Source organism: Micromys minutus (genome assembly GCF_963924665.1).
Source record: "Micromys minutus genome assembly, chromosome: 18".
NCBI lineage: Eukaryota > Metazoa > Chordata > Mammalia > Rodentia > Muridae > Micromys > Micromys minutus.
In genome coordinates this window covers 25,907,317-25,921,921 of record NC_137953.1, presented here as the reverse complement: position 1 = coordinate 25,921,921, position 14,605 = coordinate 25,907,317, and the positions used below count along the sequence as shown (strand labels likewise).

Here is a 14,605-nt window from a genome sequence, read left to right as displayed (position 1 = left end):
AGCTGGGCAAGCTGTGACCTCACTCCAGGTGCCAGCTTTGTCAGTGGTAGCAGCTCCTTGCTCTAGGCCTGTGCTGGGAGGGAGGTGGGCTGTGGGGTGTAGCCTCAACCCCACCTTCATGGAGAACTGAGCCTCACTGAGGAGGTGACTATGAGGCCAGACCTCACAATGGTGGAGAGGCTGGGAGAATGCAGGCGGTTGTGATAAGAGGAGGAGGCCTTCCACAGAGACACCCCCACCCCCCGCCCTGAAGTTCTGCAGTGACTTTGTGGACTACTCTTAGGGTATTTTTCCAGGAACAGGAGAAAGCTTTTCTCACTCAGGAAGACTCACCCTCTCTCCTTGTAAACTCTTTGCTCCCTGCAAGGGCCAGCTTCTTAGCAGTTTATGCTTTCTCTCTCTCTCTCTCTCTCTCTCTCTCTCTCTCTCTCTCTCTCTCTCTCTCTCTCTCTCTCTTTCCCTCCCTCCTGCCATCACCAGAGGATGGTCTCCCCATCTCCTCCTAGGTGTCAAGTTGATATTTAAAATTAACCACTACAAAGGGGCACATGCATGCACACATCCATAGTATGTGTATTGTGTGCTGTGCCTGTGTGTATCTGCATATGTGGGATGATGTGTATGATGTATCTGTGCCTGGTTATGGCTTGTGTGCACATGTGTGCGTGTGGGGTGTATATGGCCAGGCACTGTTTCACCGTGGTTCTCTCCTTTAGGTTGCCCTGGCATGTGGGATAATATCACGTGTTGGAAGCCTGCTCAAATAGGTGAGATGGTCCTTGTGAGCTGCCCCGAGGTCTTCCGGATCTTCAACCCAGACCAAGGTAAGTAGAACTCAGACTCTCTCCCAACTGTGTTGGCTTAACTTGCAATCCACACAGCCGTACCCCTTCCTGGAGCTAAGCTTTAAAAACTCAGCTTTCCCCAGATGCAGATGACAGGTAACAGTCTGGAGGGTATGGTGTCTGTCCTTCATGCTGGTATAGAGCATGGGAACACTTCTTCTCCAACACTGCACCTGATGCCCGATGACTGGCATGGCAGGTAAGAGCAAGCTGGGCTTTGCGGCCAGATGGCAATGTGGCACGGTGGCTGTTTCCCCAGGTGGTCTGTGAGGATGAGGTGAGGTCACCTATAGAGATGATATGTAGCTCAGCACCTGGTGCATTTTGCACACTTAATAGTAAAGTTAGATGACGTCATCATAGTTACCATGATGATGACATAGACAGAGATGTCTCAGAGACCTGAAAGAAGATATGGATAGATGGGACTATATGACCAGACACCCCGTTTTAGTTAACATTTCTGTTGCTGTGAAGAGACACAATGACCACTTCCTTTAACCACTGATGTGGGCAGGTACCCAACCCTCTAGCCCACCACCAGTCTGCCAGCCCACCAGCCCAGGCACATGCTAAGGAAAGCATGTTCCTAGTCCTTGCTGCTCTCAGATGGCCATGAGGATTTAGAGGAAGAGGAGCTAGGGTCCTGCTCCCCTAACCCAGGCTGTCCAGGAGAGGGCCTTGGACACCAAGGGAGCCAGTCTATGATGTGTGGACATAGGCTTCAGGTACATTTGTGTGATGGCCTGTGCCCGGAAATCAAAGCTGGTTGGAGACTTCTGTGGATCTCTTGCCATGTCTACTCATGGTCTCTGGTTCCATTGAAATGTCTGTGAGGTCACAGCCAATGACTTGTTTCTACCTGGCTTGCAGGAGGAGGGGAGAAAGAATAGTGTGCATTGGTACCCCAAGTCTCCATCCTTGACTTTCTTATCTATATACCCCATTCCTCCTTATCCCACATCTTGCCTACCTCCTGCTAGTCTGGAAGAAGCTGGTTTCTGAAGGTTCTCATTCTGAGGGCTCTGTGACCGAGAGCAGGCCAGGGAGTAAGTTCTGGGGGAGGTTCTAAGCAGAGAGTGTGAACAGGGGAGGGAGACAGAGGCTGTCAGAGACAGGGCCTGTGATTCAGCTAGCTCCTAAGATCGATTCCTCTGGAAGGCACCTTAATCACTTCCTCCGCGTGCCCATTGCTTTACTTCAGTTGGTTATCTAAAGCATGTGGCACAGTCTCTCTAGGCAGGGTTCCAGCCACAAACCCTGTTTTTCCTGCAGCCTGCTGCAGTCACAAGAGGTGACAGGAAGGAGGGTGAAATGATTTCCCTCAGCTGCACCGCCTCAGGGAGCAGGGATGTTATTTACACCTGGCCCTTAATGGTTCATTAAAGCAGGGCCTTTAGCGCCTCTCTTCACAAGCTTCACCCTCCCCACAGAAGCTACTGAACTGCTGTCTCATTTACTTTCACATTCCCAGGAAGCTCAGTCACAGTGGTGTTGGCTAAGCCTCCCTGAGGTGCTGGCTTTCTGGGAGCCCTGGTCAGTGCACCCCCTTCTTCCTCATGTGGAAGTGGGAGTTAGAGTCACCCCGACCCTGTGAACTTGCTAGGTTCTAGCACGGGTTCCTCAGGCCTTCAGGATTACCAGGGCTCTCTCAGAATTGGGCATGGGGGGAGGTCATCAGAATTCAGGCCTGGTCACCTCTGCATTTCTATTCATGTTCTCTCTCTTTCTCTCTCCCTCAACATACAGTCTGGATGACAGAAACCATAGGTAAGAGGATACCTGGGAGAACAGAGTTTCATTAGCCCAGCAGGAGGAGTCCAGCCCGAGGATGCCCCTGGATGCTGGAATAATGGTGGGGTAGCAATCATGATAGATCATCCGGGATCAGCTTCCCTTCTGCCCAGAATGTGTCCACCCTGAAGGGGGTAGGAGGGATGGAAGACTCATTGTTTGGCTTCAAGGCCCTTTCAAGCTGGTGTTTGAATTACCAATGGAGAGATTGGTAAACAAGTCTTTTTTTTGTGCATCGTCATGCATGTTCCTACATGTAGGATGGCCCTGTTCTTGAGTTCATGCTGACTCTGTCATCCCAGCATCTACCAAACAAAAGACCAGAGGAGAACTAAAGGCAAATGATGCAGGCAGGACAGGAAGGAGGTCGGGTCAGACTTCTTGAAGGAGATGGCACTTCAGCTTATAAATGGGATTTTGAGAAGTCGAAATTGTGTTAACTTCTAGGCCATCTTTAGATACGTATGAGAGTAAAGGTTATGGTGTGGGGAGAAACCTGTCTACAGATAAACTTCTTGGGCTTTTGGGAGTCCCTTTCATGAAAAACAGACTTGGAGTAGAGGCAGGGGTTGAACTTCAAAGAAAAATCTCACTCGCCAGGCTTACTCACTCCACTTCCTTTCTCTATAAATGCTCTCTGGTGGGGACCATGCCGCATACTACTCTGAGCATTACAGCCATGTGACTCTGCTTTGGCTAGACTGGTGCTGCCAAAGCCAGTGTGCCAGAGGGATGTGTGGCTCCTGAGGTTTAGCCTCTTGATCCCCTTCCCCCTCTCCAGAGACTGGGCAGCCCTGGCCTTAGCTGATGGGGCACTTGATAAGTAGGACATTCTGACTGACCCATGTTTGCATCCCGCAGGAGATTCTGGTTTCGCTGATAGTAATTCCTTGGAAATCACAGGTGAGGATTCTGCCGGAGTCGCCCTGGGACGGTGGGGAGTCACAAAGGGCAGCTGCTTTGTAGCAGGGCTTTCTCCTCTGTGTGTGCCAGAGTGTGTGCCTTCTCTGGTAGGGCTGTGTGTTGTCTTCTTTAGAAGATGGTACCCAAGTAGCCAGAGAGAGAGGACAGTACACCCCATCAGGCCTGTAACCATGCGCTGTGGGGGAGTCATGGCTATCTTGGGACCCATCATGGGCTGTAAGTGGGGAGCCTTTGTACTGCAAGGTGTTCGGTGGCTTTGAACTTTTTCATAGAAGTTCTCGGGGTTCAGCTTTGCACTCCGGTCAACTGGATGGGGCCAAGCCACACACCACTCTGAGCATCATAGCCATTCAGTTGCAACCCTGGTGAGACTGGAGCTTCAAGAGGCAGTGTGCCAGGAGGACATGTGGCCTAATCACCCTCTCTGCAGACTCGGGAAAGTGCAGATTCTGGGCTCTCACCCGAGTCTCTGATGTATCCAGCTGGATCGAGGCTAGATGCTTGGCCACCATATCTGGGTGCAATGGTGGGACCCTCTCAGAGAGCATGCTATGATCTTATGACAATGCTGGAGCAGAAACAGTCTAGTGAACGAGATGCTGTCACGCAAGGTTCAGCAATCTGGAGAGCGCTTTATCTTCCGGAGATTTCTATCAGCACAATATTCATAGAGCAATTTTGGGAACAAAAACATTTATGCTTTTCTGAGCCCATGTTGTGTTATTAAAATAAAGAGGGAAAACGAAAGGAAATGACTCTTCCTTCTAGGATGCATTGTTTTTTTTTTTTTTTTTTTTAAATGATTTTCAAATTTCTGCACCCTTTGTCTCTTTCTTCCTCTTACCTCTGTGAGGTGGGCAAGGCAGAGTTAACTGAAGCCCAGAGAGGGCAGTGGCTCAGTCACTCTGGCTGCCAGTTGAGATGAGGGGGAGGCATTCAGACGTTCTGAACTGTTTGCCGGCCTTGCAGGAAGATTGCCAGCAGCGGCCAGAGACAAACATCTTTTAAAAAGAGACAGTCTGGTGAAACAGCTAACAGTGACCCAGGCTGTTGGAGTCCCTTCTTGGCTTGAGTCACAGGTGTCAGAGAAGCTGTGGAGACACTCCTAGGGCAGACTGTTCTGGGCAGGTTCCCCGTTCTATCATTCCTCCCACGAAGGACATGTCCATCTCTCGTCCACCTTCCAAGTCCTCCAGGAGTAGGATTCTGGTTATCAAAGAGACTGGGTAGCCAGGTGGTCATGGCTCACACTTTTAATCCCAGGACCCAGGAGGCAGAGGCAGTCAGATCTCTAAGTTCAAGGCCAGTCTGGTTTACATGTTGAGTTTCAGGAGAGCAAGGACTACACCGAGAAACTGTCTCGAAAAAATGAAGGGTCTTTCCCTCTCTCTTCTGTTCTGAGCTAACCCATCATGTCCTTGTTGAGCTTCCCAGAGACCACCTTGATCACAGAGGACAAGACCTGCCCAAAAATAGCGTATGCTCCAAACCTGTGTCCATACAGTCTCCTACCATACACTCACCCCTGAAACCGATAGACTGACTGGGTCATGGACTCCAGGATGAGGGCCCAGAATCTGCACCAAGCCCCCAAGGCGGCTAAAAGAATATAATTGTAGTTTGAAAAACCCCATTCTGTCTCTGAGGATTCGCAATTACCCAGAATCCTGTTCCTTTCTTCCTGTCCTAAGAGATTGGTAGCTCTTGGGCTGCCAGACAGGGACGAATCTCTGGGTGCCACCCTCAGATACTAGCTAGAAGGAAAGGCTTACTTGCCTTATGCTCCCCTGGACCTTAGTGGCTCTCTCCAGCTCATGAGAATGACATCATGTAATTCAAGGCTGGAATAGCCCACTTATGTGAAAAATAGCCTGCCCCCTGCTTTGCAGGTAGCAAACGCCTCTTTCAGCAGCTGACTGCTCCGTCCCTCCAGCATCCCACACAATGAACTTTAAGTCAATCTAGAGAGAGGAAATGCACACTGGTGATGGGGGATGGAGGGAGACAAAACCCCGGAAGGCAAAAAAAAAAAAAAAAAAAAAAAACAAAAAACAAAGCCAAACCCCATTGAGTTTGTTTCTTTGTAAGGCTGGCAGTAAGACAGACTTCCTGGGCTTGCTGAAAAGTAGTGAAGTCGGGTGCCCCCATTGGTGTGAGATGTCACAGCTGCTGGTAGACCCAGAGCTCAGAGTTCAAGGAGGCTTTGTACACACTGGACGCCTTGATAGAGTCCCTGCGGTTGGGCTTGAGAGTAGCATTTGTGACAAGTTTCTAGTTGGTTCCGTACATTGACATTTTGAGCAGTGTCGATCTGGGGTCCAGATCTTCTCCTGGTGAGCGTTGGGGGTAATATTATAGGAGAGATAGAGGCATGCTGGATGCATGATAAAAGGCTCAGGTTCACCCTACTCTTTATCCCCCCTTCCCATTAAGGAAGGACGAGTCTTCAGCAGTCTCTCTGTCTCATGCCTTCTAGCTTGAGTCCCCAGTTGAACACATGGAAATCCCACTATGGCATCATTTTCAGGGTCATTTTAAGCCATCCACATGCCTTGCCTAGTTTCCTGTTGTCTGCAGACATGGGAGTCGTGGGCCGGAACTGCACAGAGGACGGCTGGTCGGAGCCCTTCCCCCATTACTTCGATGCTTGTGGGTTTGATGACTATGAGCCTGAGTCTGGAGATCAGGTAAGTGAGGTGCTGGGTTAGTTTGAGGAGTTCAGGGTCCTGGGCAGCACTCACGAGCGCCTGCCTGCCTGCTGTATACTGAACCTGGAACTTGGAGGGTAGGATGTTCATTCACCCTGTTGGGTTCTGTTCCCACAAATCACACAATACCCCCCCACAACCCTCCCTACCTTTTCAGAACACTGTCCTCCAGATAGCTCTGATGACTTAATTCTGGGTTTTAGCAGATAGCTTCTTCAACTCTTCTTCAGTCTAGGACTGCGTTCTGGTCGGACTGATCAGCACCCTTGCCTTCAGCACATTCTGAACAGGTTTAGCGTACTGACCCTATGCCGAGAGGAACAGGCATCCAGCAAGGAGTGCAGTGATGGCAGAGAGGGGGGAGATGTTGGCCCCAAGGGCCTGGTCTGGAACACTGGGTGTGGGTCTCAGGGGTCAGTGACTGGTCCCAAGCAGAACCCTGCATGTCCTGTGCCCTGCTCCAGGATTATTACTACCTGTCGGTGAAGGCCCTCTACACAGTCGGCTACAGCACATCCCTCGTCACCCTCACTACTGCCATGGTCATCCTGTGCCGCTTCCGGTGAGAGTCCATTAGTGTTAGAGCCAGAGCTGTCCTTCCCATCATCCCTGGAAAGTCCCTTGGAAGGCAGGCTCTGTCCCTAGCGCAGCAGATGGGAAAGTGGCCTGAGAGGGCAGCTCATTTGTCCAGGACCACACAGTCAGTCATAATACCTTCCAGAAATTTCCTTTGCTTGCTTCAATTTTCCCGGTCTAGGTAGAGAGGCTTCAGGAGGGAGAAGTATGGCCAGCGGATGACCAGGGTGGGGTAGGCAGATGATTATTAAGGTGGGAGAAAAGGGCGGTCTGGGAGAGGGGCCCCCATTAAGACAAGTCATGAGTAGGCCCAGAGCATCCCCATCCCGAGGGTGAGAAGTATTGTGAACTCATGGCCTCCTCATCCTGGTCCATGCAGGAAGCTGCACTGTACCCGTAACTTCATCCACATGAACCTGTTTGTATCCTTCATGCTGAGGGCTATCTCCGTCTTCATCAAAGACTGGATCTTGTATGCCGAGCAGGACAGCAGTCACTGCTTTGTTTCCACAGTAAGTGAGCCAAGCAGCCCAGCACCCCGGGACTCTTGCCCTGCTAACACCCTGCAGGGAATGTATCCCTGCAGGTGAAGGTCTTAGCCCAGGTCATGTGAAAATTCACAAGTTATGGAGTCGTTACCATAACTAACCTCACTATAATACAAACCTCAGCCAGATCCTCGGCCTTGATCATGGGCCAGGAAGGTTAGGTAAGAATGAGGCTCAGACTGGGATTAACTAGTCCCTTGGCAGGCTACCAGTCATGTGGCATTCTATGTGCCAGCTGACCAGGGCCTATGTCACTTCCTTCACAAGCACAGATGTGTGAAGGAGATACATGCAGCAAACTGGATTTTGATATGCTGGGATAAGAATGAGCTAGACTTGTGGGCTTCACTTGTTTGAAAGATCTGTTTGAGCAGAGATTTTTTTCCACCTTTGGTGTGTCCAGATCCTCATTTTGTAATAGTCTATGGGGGATGCCTACAGTTTTAGGCTTTGAGATACCCGAGGCTGAGTATGCTGTTGCTGATAGACCTCAGGATTTCCTCTCATCCCGTGGAGGTGGATTTCAGGATTTACCTGGGGACAGGTCAGAGAGCTCAGCTTTCTTCTCTGGCTGTCTCTGTAGGTGGAATGCAAAGCCGTCATGGTTTTCTTCCACTACTGTGTGGTGTCCAACTACTTCTGGCTGTTCATTGAAGGCCTGTACCTCTTTACACTGCTGGTGGAGACCTTCTTCCCGGAGAGGCGATATTTCTACTGGTACACCATCGTTGGCTGGGGTAGGTCACTGGCTGGGTCTGGATGGGTTCAGGCCACTTGGTCAGCTGTGTCCTTGGTCCCAGCACTAGGAAGCATCAGATAATGGAGCCCTCACTAGGCTGTGGGCTTCTTGTTAATTCCTAGAGCCCCCATTTTTTTTTAGTTTTCTTTTATTTTGTGGGACCCCATTTTCTGAGGGAGACTCATACTCAAGAGTCATATAAGGAGAGCAGATGGTTTGGTGCTGGGAGAGATGGGAATTGTGGGAAGAAGCTGGAGGGTCTCCAGAAACCTCAAGGCTAAGAGTATTCTGGAAAAAAATGGGGTTCCTTTTCTTGCTCTCCAGGGACACCTACTGTGTGTGTAACTGTGTGGGCCGTGCTGAGGCTCTACTTTGATGATGCAGGGTAAGTACTACAGAGAATCAGGCTGTAGTGCAGAGTCTATTTCATGCATGGGGTTCATGTGAACTCCCCAATGTGTTGCTTCAACCAATGTGCAGCCGTGGGTACCACCTGACTCCTCACCCCAGGTGATCAGGCCTATCTCAGCTCCAGACCAAAGCCTGGACCCAGGCCCTTCCTCAGCCTTTACTCCTGTGGTTAGCTTTGTTTTAATTGACAGACCAACAAAAGAATGGGTAAATTCTGAGCCCATCTTCGTTGGGTCAGCTTTGGGGAAGCTCTGAACATCTGGTGTCCTTTAGAGGGCAGGAGGAAGAATGTTAAGGGGGAGATCACTCTCAACCCCAAGGACCCCAGATCTGAATGGGAGAAATGTCCTTTCCCAGGATCCTACTATGACCCTGATTCTCGGGCTCCCGTTTCTGCTATGACAGGAACACAGAGAAAAAGCAGTCCTCTGGTGAGGCATCTTCTAGCCAGCTTACCTCTACCTCCAGATTTCTCTGGTCAGGGGCACGCAGATGCCCAGATAGTTGTGTGCAGTTCTACAGGGATCTGTTATGATTTCTCGTCTTTGCCCATCTTTCAGATGCTGGGATATGAATGACAGCACAGCTCTGTGGTGGGTGATCAAAGGCCCCGTGGTTGGCTCTATCATGGTGAGTGTCCTTGGGGGCAAAGAGGCAGAGAGCACATAGAGAAGGGGATATTCTGTAGCCCTGGTGCACCAATCATTCAGTTATCCCCCTTACAGGAGGTGCTGCTACTAGGGATAATTTCATGCATACTTGTGAGCATTTGTGCATTTTTTTAAAAAAAAAATTTAAAACAGACCTCTAGAGGCGGAATTGCTGGTCAGACAAGTGTGGATGTAACATTTCAGATCTTTTAGTATTTTGTGAATGTGCTTTAACAATTTACATGCCCTTTGGAAAGGTGACTTCATCCCCCAGCCACCCCTTGTACGCCCAGTGTTGTCATTTGATGGTGTACGGTCCTGCGGGGGGGTGGGTAAAGGTGGCTTCTGAAGAACATGTCTGTTTCTCTCTGCTGTTAGTGGTTCTGAGCACTTACTGCTAAGTAAGTCTTTTGGTGGCGCGTGCTAATGACACTTCTGCAAGCTTTTGTTCTGTCCTCTGGCAGATTGTCTCTTTGCTCAGGTGAGGATTGGTGACTCCCTCTTCCATACCTTGTCACATTCCCAGGCCAGCATGATTTCCCTGCACTGGAATCCCTGGGCTTCCCCTCTCTGATTGTCAGCCTTATTTCTTATTTATGGAGGATTTCTATCAGCCTGAGCTATACAAATCTCCTCTTAATTGCTTCATGGCTCTATTGTGGTTTAGGCTACCAATATGCATCTTTAAGAAAGGTTCTATTTAATCTTTGTCTTTACTAAAATTTTATTTCTCTACATTTCTATTTTTGATGGCTGCAAATTCCCTATTCTCAGATTTACAGAATCTTAGATGCTGGGCTGTTAGTTATCTCAAACATGTACACATTGTGGGCTGGAGACCTCCGCTTTCCTGCTACTAATATGTCTGCCCAGGAGGCTGTGTCAGCTACTGTGACCCTGTATGTTTTACCACGTTATATGCAAATTTCTCATGTCTTCTGTTGAAATGTTTTTCTACATCCACTTAGGTAGACTTATGAACAGGAAGTGATTTAACTTTTAACTTGTAAGAAAAGGTCTGGTAGAGATCTACATTGAATTATATACCAATTTGGAAGAAAATTGATTTTTCTCCAAGAATACAGCAAAATACCCTGTCTGTCCAGACTTTCTTGCTGCCATTTTGCTGCCTCTGAGATGTTCTCCAGCTTGGGTCCTGGCTGAGTCTAGGGAGCTTTCCTTCCCTGTATTATCTGGAAGGTTATTGGGGCCATACAGGGAAGCAATCCATTTTTGTGACTTCTTGGCTTAGTTACATTTTTGAATTCTCTTAAGAGTTTAATCCTTTTCTTAAAAAAAAAATGGTTCACATGGGGTTTCTACATAGAAAATTATGCAACCTGTAAGTGAAAACAGCCTTTTGCTCATCTTTCCCAATGTTTGTTCCTTTAATTCCTTGTTTTTATGGAGGACGATGTTTGCTCTGGTTTTTAGCAGTTGTCTTGCATGCAATTAGGCAAGTTTCTCTTCCTTGTTGGCTTTTGTGTGTGTTATAAAACCAAGCATGAGTATTTCATTTTATCAGATGTGCTGAAGGGATCACGTCTTTATAGAATAGATAATAGACTAGAATACATGTACGGTTTCAGTTTTTCTCTAGTGCTGTGAATACATTTGCCTGCCTTTGAGCATGTGTGTGGTTGTGTCTTTGGGAGAAATCACCAGGGACAGGATTCTGAGACACAGAGTGTGTGCGCTTACTGTTCACATGGTCAGGGAACAAGAGGCTCACTTCCTGTGCTCCTGTGTCGATGCTGATGTTTTTATTACTAATTACTCGCCAGTCTCTCAGGGATGGTGGATCCTGTTGTTCATACGTCATAATAAGGAACAGCAGTACATTCCTCTGCTTTCTTAGGGTGTGATCTTTGTGGGCTGCTCTTTCCATGTACCACTGACTTCTGTTGCTTAATATTTTTGCTTAAAGAATTCTCTCTGTTTACCATGTATATTAAAGGTCTCTGCAGGTTTATTTTGTGATGGCTTTTTGTTTTGCCTTTTGAAACATGGTCACCCAACATAGCCAAGGCTAGCCTCAGACTCATGATCTTCCTTTTTCCTCCCTCCTTCTTCGTCTGTTTCTCCTTGTGTGTGTGTGTGTGTGTGCGTGCGTGCCTCATGTATGTTGTGTAGGTTGGAGACCTATCTCTAGTGTCATTCTTCAGAATTCTGCCCTTTTGGGTTTTCTTTTGGAAAGGTTTCTCACTGGCCTGGAATCCAGTCCAGGATCTGCCTGGCTCTGCTTCTTCAGCCCTGGGATTAGTGCTGTCACACCTTTTTCCCACTTCCTAACCCCACTCACCGGGACCGCACTCAGTTCTTACTCTTGTAAGGCTTTACCAGCTCAGCTATCCCTCCGTCCCCTCTTTGTAGGGTTTTTGAAGTAGGATTTTTGAGATTTTTGTAGTTAGTATGCTCTGAAACAATTGTATGTCAGGGGATGATGCCTTTTCTTTACAAGTCTGTAAAATCGACTGGGCCTGGTGCTTCCCGCCTCCCAGACTTCTGACTCTGGTTAAGTACCCTGACGATGTCATTACCCTTCTTACTTTCATCCTCGCTTGTTGTTAAGATGCTGGCTTTCCTCTGGGGATGTGGATTCTGTTCTTGCTCAGTTTAGTTTTCTGCTTTTGGTCAACGGTCTCTCATGAGTTGAAATAGCCTGTTTATCTCTTGTCCTCTTCCTCACCCCTGGACATTTAATTGTACTTTCTCCTTGGCAGTGTTTGCTGAGTTAATTCCAGTGTTAGACAGTGGCGGGAGCAGACACAAGCAGGGCCGGGCAGGGGTGTGTTTTCTTGTTCTAACTGATCCGGGAAACAAAGAAAAGAGAAAATGGGAGCTTTTCTCATCAAGCCTGCTATGGCTTCCAGTTTCTTTCTCGTGACCTTTTACCTGCGTCAGTCTTCCTCTTACACTCAACTTGGAGGCGATCACTCCGATCATTCCCCAGCTTCGGGTTGCCTCGTTGTTCCCAGTAGCTGCTATTGGTTTTAAAGAATTGTGTTGTTCTTTTCTTGAGGGCGACTTTGGCTCCGTCCCAGAGATGTCGCTGTGCCGTGCAGTCTGCTTGCTTATGCCTCCTTTGCATTTATTTGCAGCCCTCCCTCCTCCTTTCTCCGTGCACACGCAGCTTCCCACTTTGTTTGGAGAAGCATCTGTCCCTGACGGCACACAAGCTGCTGTTGCTGTTCCCAGGCAGCCCTCTAATTAGGAATGCCCTGGCTGCTTCTCTGTATTCCGGGACTTAGAACGTGAGCTTTCTCTCCTGAACCCCACCCCACCTCTTTATCTCTGAGACAGGGTCTTGCTGTATAGCCAAGGCTTCCCTGGAATGCCAGATTACAGACCTGTATCAGCACCACCAGGCTGAGCTTGAGGTCACCTGTGTGTCACCTCTTTTCCATCACCCTTTTCTTTCTGCATCAGACAGCGCTCACCCCCTGGCCTGCCCCTCGTGTGCTCTATTTCCAGGTTTTTGTGTAGAATTCTTCTTCTTCTTTTTTTTAATAGATGTTTTTCTTCATGTGAACGACTCAGTGAGAGGCAGAGAAGTCTGAAAGGGCACCTTACTGGTTGTAGAGGGTCAGGTTAGGGACTACCAGGGTGGGCGGAGATTTGAGTCTACCTTTCTTTGACTCTTCAGGTTAACTTCGTGCTTTTCATTGGCATCATCATCATCCTTGTACAGAAGCTGCAGTCCCCAGACATGGGAGGCAATGAGTCCAGCATCTACTTGTAAGTATGTCATGCGGATGTGGGGATGCCCCAGCCATTTCCGACCAAATGGCTTGCACTCAGGTCACAGGCGGGACAGAGCTTGCACTTTGGCTGGCAGGTTGACCCAGCATGGGCAAGTGCAAGATTTTCTTTTCCTGATTAAAGTGTCTGTGAGCTACAGGCCTGATCTGGCCTGAGATCCTCAGCATTTCACAGAAAGGGGGAGAGAGAAAGGGGAACAGAATCTCCAGGACGGCAGGAGAATCATAGAGCCCCAGATTCCCTGGGGGTAGCTAAGGCCTGGGTTGTTTAGAAGCTGGCTTTCCTCTGGGGATGCTGATTCTGTGGGAAGATGAGAAGATGGGAGGCGTGGCTGTGACAGGCCACACCCCTTCATCCATTGGGCAGCCACTTCTAAGTGCCTGGCTGTCAGCAGCTAGACCCTCTCCTTGGTCATACACTGCATGGGGGATTCTCCTTCCTGTACCTTGCCTCAGAACAGTTCTGTCTCCTCATCTGTCTGGTTTTCTGCCTCAACCCCTTTTGTGCTTATCGGAGGAGCATCAGCTCTGTGATCGCTACTGAGTGCAAGGCTTCTGCCGCGCTTGCAGACATTTGTGTTCCAAAGAACTAGTTTCTTAGTTGCTACCCTAAAAACACGTGACTACCTCAATCCCAGCCCTGTTCCATTCTGAAATGGGACACAGATCCTGCTGCCTCATCCTTCGGGGCTCAGGAATGAACTACAGGGCATGGAGACACTTCTGAAGCCAAAGAGATAGGCTATGGGCTCTCGCAACATAACTTGGGTTTTAGACAGCCTGCCTGTGGCTTGCAAATTTCCAGGCTTCCCTGAGAAAAATGAGTGTGTGTGTGTGGGGAGGTGCACAGAGAGAGTGAAGCAGAGGGCTCTACTAACCATTCTCTTAGGGAGAGGATGAGCTTTGCAGGAACTGAGTGCCAGATCCTCCTCACGGCTCCTTTGAGGGGAATGGAACTGCCTTTGATCCATCAGCTGGTCCAGTCTGCTGGGTAACCCCTCTTCTCGTGTGCTGGTGGTTAGCGCAGGGCTTTTATTGTATAGCATATGTTCTCTACCTCTGCAATAATGATGTAACATTGAGAAAGGACAACATTGTGGTTATTTTACTGCCCACCCATCCCTGTCTTATATATATATTTGCCAACCCTTTCTTTGTCCATTTTTTCATGTTTTGTTGGGTATTTATTATTTTTTTAACCAACCCTTACTCATCTGCATCTGCGATGTAACAGGAAGTTATTCTTTGATATATGCCATGAGTTCTTGGTAGGGTGAAGGTTCTGTTGTTCCTTGCCCTACACTAGAGAGATAACCTTGTCCCAGAGAGTCACAAATCAGCTTCTTTGCTCCCCTCTCCCACCTCCCCATCCAATGTAGGAAGCTTAAGTCATGCCTTTATGTTTAGCCTCAGTTTCTCTTGCTTGCCTGTGAAATGGCTCCACTCCTAACTCTAACCTCTTGCGATTGGGACTGACTGGTGAGAAGCTAAGTTAGCCTCATTCTAACTCTCTCCTGAGCACTGCCAACCTTCTTTAGTCTCCTCCCTGTCTAATGCCTCTGAGCCGTCTTCTTTGGGCTGAATGTGAAGATTACTCATGCTTCTCCCAACTTTGCCTATGTAGAGACATGCACAGGGGCTCGGCCTTA

At 48.7% G+C, this 14,605-nt stretch overlaps 1 protein-coding gene across 1 annotated transcript in view; it reads left to right on the top strand.

Annotated features, from left to right (window-relative positions):
- The window catches only part of ADCYAP1R1 (ADCYAP receptor type I), a 44,286-nt gene that overhangs the window by 19,136 nt on the left and 10,545 nt on the right, over positions 1–14,605 (top strand). Inside the window, exons 4-13 of the mRNA XM_080931931.1 lie at positions 717–824; positions 2,595–2,615; positions 3,501–3,542; positions 6,141–6,250; positions 6,736–6,833; positions 7,227–7,359; positions 7,979–8,132; positions 8,459–8,519; positions 9,106–9,175; positions 12,842–12,933. Of these exons, the coding sequence (XP_080788057.1) occupies positions 717–824; positions 2,595–2,615; positions 3,501–3,542; positions 6,141–6,250; positions 6,736–6,833; positions 7,227–7,359; positions 7,979–8,132; positions 8,459–8,519; positions 9,106–9,175; positions 12,842–12,933 (889 nt within the window). The remainder of the gene's footprint in view (positions 1–716; positions 825–2,594; positions 2,616–3,500; positions 3,543–6,140; positions 6,251–6,735; positions 6,834–7,226; positions 7,360–7,978; positions 8,133–8,458; positions 8,520–9,105; positions 9,176–12,841; positions 12,934–14,605) is intronic.